Raw genomic sequence first — 15904 nt, 5'->3', positions numbered from 1 at the left:
TCGAAGTGTTGTACCACACATGACAAACTAATTGTACTAGTAGAAAAGGACCTGTGAACAAGCTCCTAGGAGCTTCAACACGAAAATCATCCAGTAAGAAACGACTGGGGGCTCTTTTCCATTAAATATCAAAGCAGAAGTTAAATTAACAAAACCTCAACAAAAAGGCAGACAGTCTGATTGGTTAACACATTTAGAATTTAAATTGTTATAATATACTTTGTTTTAAATTCTAGTTACCTACTACTACTACTAATAATAATAATAATATAAAACGAAATCTAATTTTATTAAATAACTTGCAATTTAACCTGGGTGCGAATAGCACAAGCCCACACAAATACCAAGAGAAGCACATGGTGAATGGGATAGTATAAGAACAAGGTTAGCTAGCATCTGTTTGGAGGAAAATGTAGCTCTTGAAAAAATAATAAAATAAAAGCAACTTGGTGAAAGCGAGCGGAGCTACAAAAGGTTGAGACCCATTAGCTTAAAATATGAAAAAAGTTCAGAGCTAGTTACGTATTACGAAACTAACAATAGGAGTGGAATGGGGGAAAAAAATGTCTTTTGTTGTTTGTCTCATAATCACAATCTCGACGTTTAAAATATTTTTCAAAAAATAAACATATAAAACTAAATTACAGATGCAGTACTTATTTAGCAACACCTAAAATTTCTCAAGATTGTTTATACGTTCAGTGCATCTTGCAGAAAAGTAATCTCGGACTGATCTAACATTTTAGCTTATGGTTCATATATTTTTATATTCATTTTATCAAATAAATTCTGTGATCATTAGAAGCATATACCATTTGGGCATTCTTTCTCTTTGACCTGCAAAAACATCAAACTTGATTGTATAATTCTACAGAAATATATACGTCAGTACCGTCTTTTTGTCCATATTTACGCACAGTTTTTATAGCAGGCGCTAAGACCTAAATAAATTCAGAGCAAGTTCACAAATGATATATATTTATTTAGGTCACGCAAGTAAATGACAACAATCCAAAAATCTCTAATTTTTATGCAGTCTTTCTTCGCTAGATCAAGCATACAAAATCATTTAAACCAATCAAATGTTAAAATTTTAATAACGTAAGCTTTTCTCCATTTTCTCCTTCAAAATGACAAGCCTTCATAATCACGTTCGACTTAATCACGTCCTGATTAGGAAAAGGATACGAGATCACTTAAAGTCAGCTAAAGACGAATTTGAAGAATCATTTAATGATATCAGATCCTTTTGATCATTTGTAATAAATAATTAAAATAACACTTTTACTTTTAAGTAATATTCTTTTACTTTTGGCAGAGGAAAACAGTTCTAGGTATTCACTTATTATTAGGGTATTTACAAGAACCAGCGGGAGGTAATTAACCGAGTTTTAAGTAAACAAGACAGACAACTGTGACGCAAGGAATGAATAAAGGGCGATATTTAATCGAGATCGCCTCTTCAGCTAAAAATGCCAATATTGGTACGATAATAGCAGTAGAAATCCATTAGTTATATACACCCGAAAGTGTGTGTGTGTGTGTGTGTTTGTGCGCGCGCGCTTATTGTCGATAACTCAGTAAAGCAGAGTTGAAACGGATGTTTTCAATCCAGTTTTTACTTTGTTGGTTGTTAACATGATAATAGTCAATACTCTCGAAAATGTGCCTCTACAAAATTTCACTAAAAATATGCATTTTTCGCTGCTAAGTTATGAAGCTGGTCGTATGTTTATGCCAACCAGATTATATTTACAAAAGATTGAAATTAAACGGCAGCATTTATTAAACTAGTCCGATTAAAGAGAGACCCAAGTAGTAGATAAGTATCCAGTCGATGAAAAACTGCCCATAATCTAGATATAGGCGGTTTGATTCAGGATGTGTTGATAATGCGACCATCCCTAATGTTTTACTCATTTTCCATTAATTTCTTAAGTAGTGAAAATTTTCGTTGTAGAACTATGTACGACCTGGTTGACGACATACAATGCTGAACGTGTAACTATATCGTCTTAAGAAATAAGTGAATTTCAGTTTGTTTTTTAATCGTTAAACTGGCTCTTTTAAGATGATAACAGCTAAATTTTAACACACGGTCTTCATGTTTGTATTATTGTTCTGGTTATTGTTGAACTTCCAACATTTGTATGGAAGGAAAATCGTCAATTAGCGTTTAGCATTTTTTTTTTTTTTTTTGTGGCTTTAATTAGCAGTTATTTGTATTAATTTCAGGCAACAAAAGCAAATAATAAATGTAATAACAGATTGAGATCGCTTGATGAGTGTGTTCCCCTTAATCCATAGTAATCTTAAATTCAATAATCCCTAAATCACCAACATACAAATAAGCTCTTTAATCTTTGCTTAATTAATTTTTTCTCAACGATGTGAAAATGGGACCACAGTATAAGTAGGAATAAATTAGACATTCTTATAGAATAGAGTTGTAAATTATATAATGGTCCCCAAACCATAATTTCAGAACCATATGTTTTAAGTATCGTAGACCATGAATCTGAAAAAAAATAATAAAAGGATGGGGACTAGAGCTGATTGCTTCAGCAATTTTTCCGTTTTGATTTCCTTAAATATTTAAGATTGTTTCTTAAATTTATGCGTATTATAAATTCGAAACTAAAATTTACGAAAGTAGGGTATCAACCATATGGCGGTAGAAATAAGAAATTTTCATAAAAATCTTCCCCATCATTTCGAAGAAAAGAAAATTGGAAAAATCATCGTCAAAAACGGAGGGAATCCAACACGTGAACATCCTGTTATGAAAATCCGCAATTTTTTTCCGGATTCGTAAATGTATGACGCTTAAAACAGAAACCCATAAATTACGATTTTTGCCACACTATATAATTTCCGACTCTATTCAACAAGAATACTTATAATTGTCTTAACTAATAGCAACATGTATCTTTGAAAACATTGCAAAAGAACATCGATAATGTGAACGATGAACTAAAATCGCAAATAATATATTATGAAGTGGCTGCTGTCGCATATTAGAGATCATTCATTGTTAAACAACTAGATAATGGAATTGGAAAACAATAAACACGTGAAAGCTATAATCCCGTTACACAATAGAAAAAAATCCCCCACCCCACCAAAAGAATATCAGACCTTAATCTACGATGCTTAAAGCATACAGATCCGAGGAAATTATGGTTTTTGACGAGCCAGATAATTTCCGACTCTATTCTACAGGAATGCTTAATAATCTCGACAAATGGCCACAACATATTGATTTTTACATCACGTCACATCTGTGTCCATAGTAATAGAACATCGATAACTTTAAGATTATCGATGTTAGTTGAACTAACATGACAAACAATAAATAGATCAGCGTGGAGTAGAATGCTTAAGAAAACCATGGTATTATATCAAAGGTCATTTACATTTATGGAAGCCTTATATCCCGTTAAACAATAGGATTACTGTTGATGTTAATATTAACGCCATCACTAAAAACTATTCGTACATATGAACTGCGTTGAAATACAGATATAAATAAAACTATGAAAATATAATTATGCAGAAGATATTTGGGTTATAAAAGTGAGTCAAACATCGTGGCTCGTCGTTATCTTTTAGGTACATCACTACAACCTGCCATTGGTTGCAGTTTCGATAAAAAGAAATATTGTATATCCATATTTTAGATAAAACTCCTCATAACATATTTATTTTTAGGAATTTTTATAAATGTTTTTCGATCCGGTCTTCTGTATAATTGAATTGATACTAATATGAAAAAAACAAAATTTTAATTACCCACCACATAAACACAATTTTTTTTTTCCATAAAAAGTATTAGAAAATTATTTGGAAATTATAAAGATTAACGCATGGTAGGTTCGGACTATTCGTATTTTAAAACCACGTACAAATTCAACAAATGACAATATTGTAAAGGCTAAATAAAAGCAGTAATTAATTTATAAACACGAATTTCCATAACGTAATTCGTGGCAATAAAAGACGATAATTGAATTTATAATTACATTCATTGGCGATTTCTTCAACGAGTTAAGAAAAATGTTAACTAATGAATTATCAATAAATATAAAGAATTATTTTACTACTTTTCAATACCTATTTTAAGGTGAAAAACTCAAGAGAAACGTAGAAAGAAAGAAAAAACGTTCAGCAACAATAAGAATAATAATTAAATCCAAGACGTAAGAAGGGAGAAAGAAAACGCCATTAATGTTTCCATATGAATCTAGTAGAATTGATCAAACATCTAAATTAACAATAAGGCTTGGTTTTATGGATGTCAAGGACTAATAAATAACAATGTTAATAGAAGACTAGTAATATAGTAATTGAAGAAAATTAGTGGTGAGGTTAAAAATACAGAATGAGAAGATAAAATTCTTTATCGAAAATAATGACTACATACCATAAACTGAACGGGACCCGTCTCTTCCAGTCGTAACAGAGAAATTTCCACGATGGTGGCCACTCATTATTAATTCATATAATAAAATGAATCTGTATGTATATATATGTATATATATATATATGAGAAATAAGAAATAAATCAATGTAGAAAACGGGACGAATTAATAAGTGTAGATTCGAGTAAACAATCTGCTTAGCGAGACGCCAATTTATTCGAATGACTCGTGCCACGTGATCACGAGAGTTAGACGATTTTTATTCAGGTTTTTTTGTTTGTTTTTTTTTCTTTTCTTTCAAGACCAGTTTTCGAACTTAGCAAATTAGTTTATAACATTTTAATAAAGGACTGAACAAAACAGGATGTGTTACATGAGGACGGAGTGTCGTTGGAGAGTTAACAGGATGTGTGAGGGAACACTTCAGAAAAATGACAATAAAATAAGAACAATGAAACTGTTGTGATTAACGAATGTGTTTATTTGGTAATAAGCACATTTACATGTGTTTATTTGGTGAGAAAAAAAGAAAATGACTGTCCTGAAATATAACGATATCTCTTTCAACACACTATTCCACATCAGGAACCTTGCAAAAACGTGGCTGTGTGGCTCCTAACCACATGGTTCTGGGTTCAGTCCCACTGCGTGGTACCTTGCTAAGTTCGGTGGTGGGGGACAAACACAAAGACCACTCATAAGGCTTTGGACAATCCAAGGCTATATAGTAGAAGACATTTGCCCAAGGTGTCACGCAGTGAGACTGGACTAAGAATTATACGGTTGAGAAGTTGACTCATTTAATGTCAGAATAGGTCTTTACAGAAAAAATATAATGAAGTTGACTTTTATTTATGCTGGGCGGTATAATGCTTGCTTTTTCTGTATAAATGGTTAACTATTTTTTGAAGTTTGACATTCATTCTGGTAATCACGGTCCGGACCATATTTTACACTGCTTTGGGTTTCTACCTATCGCAATGGAGCCCAGCAATTTTCTTAGATCAGTTTTTCTCCACTTAGGGAGTCTAGCTTGCGTTTGCGCCAGGAAGCTATTTCCTCGCTTTCTCCACGTTACGACACAATGATATTTCTTCCCGCTGATATTACCGTTGTCAACTGTTACTGCATCTAACATCATAATTCATCTTTGCGCATGTAAGCTCACTAATTGAATATGACTTAGCTTTCCTACAGAAACCTTCAATTATCTTATACAATGTTGCGTTAGGCAGCAATCTTATGTTCTCTTCATAGAACACTTGTAATTATGTATTACCAGTTCTTTTGGTATAGTAGATTTTTGCTATTCTTGTTTGTCTCCTCACAGACATGTATACTCTAACAAGTCGCTTCTTAAATTTCACTCTTGGTCAATAAACAGCTGTTTATTTCCTCATTTCGATTATTTATGTTTATTTCAGCGGATTACCAATCTGTCAGTTTGGTCTCCTGGCTTAAACTAATTACAAATTTTTAAGTTTACTTGACATTTTATAAGTGAAAAAGGGATTAAAATTTCGATACTCCATATCAATGGTTCGACAAGAATAAGCAGAAAATCAGAGCTTGAGACGAGAAGACAATTTCCACCAATCAGAATTCTGTTTACATAATGAGTTTGATCGGGCACCTTCCTCTGTCGGTTGCGTAATGTGTCATCCAAGCTGTTGTTTATTGGTAATTAAACTTATCTTGCAACACTTCTGCATATTTACCAGCTTTGTTTTGATAAGAATTATCAATAATTTTTCCTGTGCCTGTGATTTGAGAAGACACACAGAAGTATGCTCAAGATCGGACATAATCTCCTGTGAGCGAGAAATTCGTTCGTAATTTAATAGCTTCCAGTGTGATACCTGTTAAAGAATTATTTTTATTTAATAAAATCTAATTATAAGTGAAATTATGCTAAATACAACTAAATCTAAAACCTGTGATAAGAAACTTGATATATAGAAATTATATATATATATGCAATGATTTGAGAAGCAGTGACAATTTTGTAAATAATATTTTATAAGCTATCACCATGTATTATCGAAAGAAAATAGTCTAATTTTGGGACATATATTAGAAAATAGTCTACTACTGGGGCACATATTGGAACAAAGTGAGTTTTATATATATATATAACAACCGAGGGAGCAAGCAGGCTTCCGGAAGAACTACAGCACAATGGACCATATATTTGCTCTAACGCAACTGCTTGAGCGAGCAAATGAGTACAAGCTGCCTCTTTGCGTTGCGTTTATAGATTATGAGAAGGCCTTCGATAGCGTTGAAACCAACGCAGTGCTGAACTCGCTGCAGAGGCAAGGAATCGAAGCGCAATATGTACAGCTGCTCAGAGAGGCAAATTCCGGATGCACCACCGACATAGCTCTACTGTCATCACCCATACGAGTGCCGGTCGAGAAGGGAGTGAAGCAAGGAGATACAATCTCCCCAAAACTTTTCACTGCATGTCTCGAACAGATCATCAGAGGCATCGAATGGCAAGGTGGTGTCAACATCAATGGCGAGCTCCTCACTCACCTCCGTTTCGCTGACGACATCGTACTCATCGCTGAAAACATGGATCAGCTTCAGACCATGCTGACGGAGCTTGACATCAAAAGTTCTGCAGTAGGTCTCAAGATGAACCGCATGAAAACAAAGTTCATGCAGTCAGACAATGTACCAACAGGTTGAATGGTGATCGGCAGTGATGAAATAGAGGAGGTGAGAGAATATGTCTACCTGGGACAGGAAGTAAATATGTGCCTGGATATCAAAAAGAAGATCTCATGGAGAGTAAGGGCCGGATGGAAGGCATTCAATGGCATAAGGGATGTGCTCAAGGGAAGGTTGGATAGGACCACCCGCGCCAACCTCAATGTTATATGGTAGTGAAACATGGGCTACCACAAAGAGAGAAGAGCAAAGACTGGTAACGGCTCAAAGAGCCATGGAAAGGTCAATGCTTGGTATCTCGTTGAGAGAGCACATAAGTAGCAAGATCATCAGAAAGAAATCCTGCGTGAGAGACGTCATTGCAGAGTATACACGCAGCAAGTATAGATGGACTGGACACGTTGCCCGGCTCACCGATAATCGGTGGACGCACGCAGTTGTCGAGTGGTACCCGCGTGAGCGGAAAAGACCACCCGGAAGATCTCCACGATGGTGGAGTGACGATTTCAGGAGGACGATTGGGATCACATGGATGAGAAAGGCGCGATCCAGAGAGGAGTGGACAGCGTGCTGTGACCAGCGGTGTCAAATGGACGCCTGACGGACTGGTCGGTCAAAGTGATCAAAGTGATATATATATATATATATATATCATCGTTTAACGTCCGCTTTCCATGCTGGCATGGGCTGGACGGTTTGACTAAGGACTGGTGAGCCTGAGGCTGCACCGGGTTCAATCTGATCTGGCAAAGTTTCTACAGCTGGATACCCTTCCTAACGTCAACCACTCCGGGAGTGTAGTGGGTGCTGTTTACGTGTCTGTAAGGTGACACTGGCAACGATCATGCTCAAATGGTGCTTTTCACTTGTCACCGGCACTGGCAACGATTAACTTAACACTGCCACCATGCTAATCAGGCGGTACTGTCATCAGCCATGTCAGCGATTTTGATTTGTTTACACTTACCTCAATAGGTCTTCACAAGCAAAGTTCATTGTCCGATGAATGAGTGAGCCGGTTACACCCCACGTTCAGATGTGCTTTTAATGTTCCACACACGAGTGCCAATCGGGCAGTACTGTCATCAGCCACGTCAACAATTTTGATTTTAATTTCACTTGCTTCAATAGGTCTTCACAAGCAGAGTTTAGTGTCCAATGAATGAGGGGTATCCATAAGTAGGCTGGTTACACCCACTGGCATGGGCCATTGGCTATGGTCTCATTTCACTTGTCAGGTCTTCTCAATCACAGCATATCTCCAAAGGTTTTGGTCACTAGCCATTGCCTTGGTGAGGCCCAATATTTGAAGATTGTGCTTCACCACCTCGTCCCAGGTTTTCCTGAGACTACCTCTTCCACAAGTTCCCTCAATTGCTAGGATGTGACACTTTTTCGCACAGCTGTCCTCATTCATTCACAACACGTGACCATACCAGCACAGTTGTCTCTCTTACACACCACATCTGATGCTTCTTAAATCCAACTTTCTCTCAGGGTGCTTACACACTGTCATGTATGCACACTGACACTGCACATTCAGCGGAGCATACTGGCTTCATTCCTTGCAAGCTTACGCATGTCCTCAGCAGTCACAGCCCATGTTTCACTGCCATGTAGCATGGCTATTCGTACACATGCGTCATATAGTCTACCTTTTACTCTGAATGAGAGGCCCTTTGTCACCAGCAGAGGTAGGAGCTCTCTGAACTTTGCCCAGGCTATTCTTATTCTAGCAGCTACACTTTCAGAGCATCCACCCCTGCTACTGACTTGAATGTGACAGAAGCTGTTCTCTGGAGATTTTAACTGTTTATAGCGCCTGAGCATTTGCCACATACAAAAACTTCCCAGTTAATCTCCCTTCGATATTGCTGCACCTCTTATGTGTCCATAGCTTACACTGGGTACATTTTATGGAGTTTCTACCTACACCTTTTCTACAGATCGAGCAGGGCCAACTACCTGAAGGGATTTGTGGTTTGCCTGCCTTCCTACTTATTAAGACTTTGGTTTTAGCTAGGTTGACTCTAAGGCTCTTCAATTCTAATCCTTGTTTCCACACCTGAAACTTTTCCTCTAGTTCTGATGGTGACTCAGCAAGGTCATCAGCATAGAGGAACTCCTAGGGGTATCCTGTCTCGAATTCCTCTGTTATTGCCTGGAGGACTATAATGAATAAGAGGGGGCTGCGGACTGATCCTTGGTGAAACCCAACTTCTACTTAGAATTCTTCACTATACTTGTTGCCCACCCTCACCTTACAGCTCTTACCAGCCACTCATCTATCCCCAGTTTCCACATTGACCACCAGATAAGGGATCGGGGTATCCTGTCAAAGGCTTTCTCCAAGTCAACAAAAGCCAAGTATAAAGGTTTATCTTTGGCTAGGTATTTCTCCTGCAGTTGCCTTACCAGAAATATAGCATCAGTGGTGCTTCTGCCTGACACAAAACTGAACTGCATCTAATCTAGGCTAACTCTCCCTAATTAGTTGGGTTATGACCCTCTCTGTAACTTTCATCACCTGATCAAATAATTTGATGCCCCTGCAGTTATTTCTATCTAAAGTCTCACCTTTCCCTTTGTAGTAGTTGACTATGGTGCTGCTACATCAGTCATTGGATATGACTCCTTCATGAACTACTTGATTTATGATGCAGGTGACAAAACCATAACCCACACTGTACGATATTTTAAGCATCCCAGGAGTGATTCCTGAAGGGCCAGGTGCTTTCCCTGTCTTCATATCTTTAATTGCTACTGTCGATTGGGATAGCTGGTCCCTCAATTGGGTCAAACTTTGGCAGACTCTCCTCCTCCCATTCATTCTTCACATTCAGCAGTCTTTCATTATGGCTTCTCCAAGCCTTTTCTTTGCAACATTAAACACAAGGTCACTATCATCCATGCAGATACATTTCTCTCCTATGACATCATGGTTTTCTCTCACACTCTGTCTTGCAATCCGAAATACTTCAGTTGTCTCATCCTCACATTGCTGAACATTGGCAAATTTCTTCTTTTCTGCTACACCCTTGGCTATATATACCTGTCTCTTAGCTTCCCTTTTGGCTATCTGATACAGTTCCCTGCTACCGCCACTCTTCCAGGCATTCTTGGCCTGTTTCTTTCCTCTAATGGCCCTGTCTAGTGTTGTTCCACCACCATGTTACCATAGGTCTAGAAGGGACTTTGCATCAGCCACAGATCTGGTCTCTGGCACTCAGCAAGCTGTCTTGCAACTGCCTTCTATGTCACAGGACTATAGCTCTTCCTCCCTATCATAAAATTTCTTAGTAAGGATATCCCTAAATCTCTGACCATGCGAAGGGTTCCTAAACTTCCAAGTCCTTTTTTTCCAGATTGGTTGGGTTTTTGGCATCCTTCTGAGCTCAAGTCTAAAGTCACTAATAATTAGTCTATGTTTGTGGGGTACATTCTTCACCAGGGAGGGTCTTTGTATTTAAGAGCAACCATGCATTCCTTGTCTGCTGAGAATGAAATCGATTATATATCTAGTATATAAAATCCGTTCTGTCTGTCTGTGTGTGTGTCTTCTAGGATCTCAGGCATCCTCTATCTGATTGCGCTCAAATTTGATATGTAGATACCGACGGTACCAGCTTGTATAAGTCTTGAAAAATTACAAAAATCAATTCCAGGTGAGAATGCGATCAATAAAGCCGTGGGAACGTGCATTTGTACATGCAAGTACATTAGCTGTTGCGATCAATACTACGCATGTGTGAGAAACATGCACGTACAGTTTGCGCAAAAAAAGCCGGCTGACTTGAAATAATGCCACAAAATACAGTATATTTAAGAGACCAAAAGAGGAAGATACAAAAGAGATATTTTTTTCAAACTTGGCATGAAGGAAGGAAAGACTATTTGGTTTCTCAAGAAGTTTTTTTTTTTTGCCTTAACTTCGTTTTATAGAACCAAAGATTTTATTGAAATAAAGGCATGCTTAATTATTTTTTAATGAAAAGAAAACACTGATTGCTTTTTATTCAGCAGATATGATTCAGCACTGTCCATTGGATGGGGGATGTTTTGCTCGTATATATATATATATAAATATATATATATATATTATATATATATATATATATTATATATACTGTTGTATCTGAGGAGAATCATTTTCTTTTTGTGCCTTATAATTTAACACACTCACTGGTAAAATTTCCCCTTATTCTTTATTTTTATTTTCCTAAAATTTTCATTGTGCTTTGCAACCTTTTCAATAGTCTTGACTCTCAAGAGATAATATAGAGATGAAGAGAGGGAGGGTGTACTGTTAGTGGTCAGTCAAGATAAATTGATAGTAGGAATGGGGAGGTGAGAGTGATACAGAGAGAAAGATAAAAGATGTAAAAGATGATAGGGTAAAGAGTAAAGGAGTGTCAGATAGAAGGAATGGGGGGTGATGGGTGATAGAGAGATTGAGAGGTATGAGAGTGTAAAGAGTAAAGGAGTGTCAGGTATGTAGTGATAGAGCCTAAGTGAGGGGTAGTAAAATGGTGGAATGAAGAATTTGGGAATATAGGTTAGGTTGGTTAGAGGACAGGTCAATGCTTAGTAGTAGAAGAAAATATATATGTGAAGATGTATAAGCATGCACATATTAAATATGTATATAGATATTTGTACATATCAACACCTACACATACAACACGTACTCATATGTATATGTACATACGTACACCCATATATAGTGTGTCTGTATGTATTATCACCCCTGCATGCACACGTATATATACCTTGCATACATACATACTCACACACATACACACACACACGCATATATGTATGCATGCATATACACACAAATATAATTAAATGGTTGTGATATTTGAGTATGAAAGAGAAATTAGATAGGGATTAGGAGTTAAAATGTAGATTTATAAGGTTATTGGGATTACCTAAGGGGTATTGTGGAAATATACTGTATGATCATTTAGGCATGGATTTGTGGTAGAATTTGAATGTGTGAAAAACGCAGTGGTTGCATGTTCTCAGTGCCTCATTATGTTTATTTAGCAGTGTTGTAGTGTATATGTGTCCATGTGTATTTTGTGTGTGTGCATTTTAAGGGTTACATACTTAGTATTGTTGTTACTGGATTAGTGAAACAATTACGAGAACAGAATCAAGGGATAAGCCCTGCTTTCCCAGGAATTACGAGGTACGTCAGCTAGTATATACATATAAACAAACATGTATATGTATAGATAGTGAAACTAATAGAAATGAAACTATTAAATTTGAAGCTATTAACATATATACAAACATGTATGTACATGCTTATGAATGTGTATGTATATATATATATGTGTGTATATGTATATATATGTGTGTATGTGTATATATATATATGCGTGTGTGTGTATGTATGCATATATATATATACATACAAGCAAACGCCTCCCCCTCCAATGGACGGTGCTGAGTTGTCAAACATCTAAACCAAATTTTCTCAAAACAACTTGTCCAACTGACCCATAGGCCTCCCCTTTGAGGAAAACTGATTTAACCTAAATTTGAGGCACCAGCAATAGAAGAAATAAAGATAGACTTTTTTCTATTCCAAAGAAAAACAATTTCCCATGGCTTTATCGATCGCATTCTCACCTGGAATCAAGTTTTGTAATTTTTTCAAGACTTATACATGCCCTAATACCTTCGGTATTTACATATCAAATTTCAGTGCAATCGGATGGAGGATGCCCAAGATCCTAGAAGCCACACACACACACACAGACAGACACAACGGATTTTATATAATATATATATATATATTTATATTATTTTTAATATATATCAAAATTATTAAAAAAAGATAATTAGTATAACACTACGATCGTTTCATGGCTGTCCAATTCGTAAAAATTCTATTTACAGTCATTCTTCAGGTGATTGAAATATTTAACTTGGCGAGGTTTAAGTTAAATATTTCAATCACCTGAAGAATGACTGTAAATCGAATTTTTACGAATTGGACAGCCATAAAACGATCATAGTGTTATACTAATTATCTTTTTTTAATAATTTTGATATATATTAAAAATAATATAAATTAATTAATCTTATGTATTGGCTTAAGTTTTTCATTGTATGATTTGCCTAATAGTGGTTTTATCTCTAATTTAATATAATATAATATTTTACTATAAAATTGGATTCAATCCTAAATCTGATTTTTCCCTGTAAGTTTGGATTTATTCCCTAATATTTTATTATATATATATATATATATATATATATATATGTATATATATATCATCATCATCATCATCGTTTTACGTCCGCTTTCCATGCTAGCATGGGTTAGATGATTTGACTGACGCCTGGCAAACCAGATGGCTGAAGCAGGTAATGATCACACTTGAATGGTGCTTTTTACGTGTCACCGGCACGGAAGCCAGTTTGTTGCTCTGGCAATGATCATGCTCAGATGGTACTCTTAGTGCTCCACTAGCACAGATGCCAGCCATCGAATTTGATTTCGATTTCAATTTCACTTGCCTCAACAGGTCTTCACAAGCAGAGTTTAGTGTCCAATGAAGGAAAGGTATGCATAAGTAAGTTGGTTACACCCCTGGCATAGGCCATGAGGTTATGGTCTCACTTGGCTTGCCAAGTCTTCTCAAGCATAGCATATTTCCAAAGGTCCCAGTCACTAGTCATTGCCTCGGTGAGGCCCAATGTTTGAAGGTCATTCTTCACCACTTCATCCCAGGTTTTCCTGGGTCTACCTCTTCCACAGGTTCCCTCAACTGCTAGGGTGTGGCACTTTTTCACACAGCTATCCACATCCATTCTCACCACATGGCCATACCAGCACAGTCGTCTCTCTTGCACACATCTGATGCTTCTTAAATCCAACTTTTCTTTCAGAGTGTTTACACTCTGTCACGTATGCACACTGACATTACACACCCATCAGAGCATACTGGCTTCATTACTTGTGAGCTTATGCATGTCCTCAGCAGTCACAGCCCATGTTTCACTGTCATGTAGCATGGCTGTTCATACACATGCGTCATACAGTCTACCTTTTACTCTGAGCGAGAAGCCCTTTGTCACCAGCAGAGATAAGCTCTCTCTGAACTTTGCCCATTCTATTCTTATTCTAGCAGCTACACTTTCAGTGCACCCTCCCCCACTACTGACTAGGTAATGGAAGATATCAACTACTTCTAGTTTTTCTTCCTGGAATGTGGCAGAAGTTGTTCTTTGCACATTTTCAGTGTTTATTGTTAGAGCATCTGCCACAGAAAAAGCAAAAAACTATCTTCCCAGTTAGCCTTCCTTTGATATTGCTGCACCTCTTATGTGTCTATAGCTTACACTGGGTACATTTTATGGAGTTTCTACCTACGCCTTTTCTACAGATCGAGCAGGGCCAACTATCTGAAGGGATTTGTGGTTTGCCAGCCTTCCTACTTATTAGGACTTTGGTTTTAGCTAGGTTGACTCTAAGGCCCTTCGATTCTAATCCTTGTTTCCACACTTGAAACTTCTCCTCCAGTTCTGATAGTGACTCAGCAATTACAGCAAGGTTTTCAGCATAGAAGAGCTCCCAGGGGCATCCTGTCTTGAATTCCTCTGTTATTGCCTGGAGGACTATGATAAATAGGAGGGGGCTAAGGACTGAGCCTTGGTGGACCCCTACCGCTACCTGGAATTCTTCACTGTACTTGTTGCCAACCCTCACCTTACAGATAGCGTCCCTGTACATGGCTTGCACAGCTCTCACTAACCATCCATCTATCCCTAGTTTCCTCATTGACTACCAGATAAGGGATTGGGGGACCCTGTCAAAGGCTTTCTCCATGTCAACGAAAGCCAGGTACAGAGGTTTATCTTTGGCTAAGTATTTCATATACATATGGAAAATCATTTTAAAATCTAAAGATTCAGCTGTAAGAACTTACTGATCAATGTACAGTTTCTGTGGACAACTGGAGTAAACAGGAGAAAGCTGAGAATTAAGCCTTGATTAACTTTTACCTGCCCCATAAATTCTATTCTGAACTCATTACTCTCTACTTGCAGACTGCACCTCTGTACATAGCATGCATTGCCCTCTATTACTATTTACATACCCTTAGTTTTCTTAAAGACCACCAGATTACAGAGTGTGAAAACTTGTCAAACGCCTTTTCCAGGTCAATGACTGCTAGATATTGCAAATTACTCCTAGATAAATATTTCTCCAGCAGTATTTCCACTAGGAAGAAAGCATCTGTAGCATGTCCTCATAAACTAATTCTCTTCCTAATCAGTTGTGCTAAGTCTTTCAAAAACTTCATTCATCAACTTGGTGTCTTTATAACTGCATCTTTCTTGTAGCAGTTGATGACCACATTGTCGGTCATGGAATGACACCACCCTGTACTACTTTATTGACTATGTAGTCAATCAGGAGAAATAGATGTACTGTGCGTGTGTGTGTGTGAGCGTTTGAAGCTTCTCATGTACTTGGCTCTTGCAGCGCATGAACCTCATTATAACAAGTGGTAATGCTGTATTTTGAGTTAAAAGCCCTGTATTTCGTGCAGCAATATATAATTGATGGGGTGTACATACCTTTTTTCCCCTTTCTTTTATTTATCTATTTTTTAAACCGTAATTGTTGCTTTACTTTGCTAAATTGTATTCTTGAGAAGTTCATTAGTTTTTGTGTGTGTGTGTGTGTCTGTGTATCTTTTATACTGTCTACAATAATGTGTGTGTGTAAAAGAGATAGATACGTTGCTGTTGTGAGAAGGTTATTCCTGAGCTAGATTCGATTC

At 37.1% G+C, this 15904-nt stretch overlaps 1 protein-coding gene across 1 annotated transcript in view; it reads right to left on the bottom strand.

The window, feature by feature from the left end:
- LOC115210271 (nuclear RNA export factor 1) overlaps positions 1-4672 on the bottom strand; it is a 42183-nt gene extending 37511 nt beyond the window's left edge. The window contains exon 1 of the mRNA XM_029778762.2: positions 4424-4672. Within this exon, the coding sequence (XP_029634622.1) occupies positions 4424-4490 (67 nt within the window). The 5' untranslated portion in view covers positions 4491-4672. The remainder of the gene's footprint in view (positions 1-4423) is intronic.
- Between the last annotated feature and the right edge of the window lie 11232 nt (positions 4673-15904).

This window comes from Octopus sinensis, linkage group LG4 (assembly GCF_006345805.1).
Source record: "Octopus sinensis linkage group LG4, ASM634580v1, whole genome shotgun sequence".
NCBI classification, from domain to species: Eukaryota; Metazoa; Mollusca; class Cephalopoda; order Octopoda; family Octopodidae; genus Octopus; species Octopus sinensis.
Note: the sequence above shows the minus strand (reverse complement) of the source record. Positions and strands in the feature narration are given on the sequence as shown.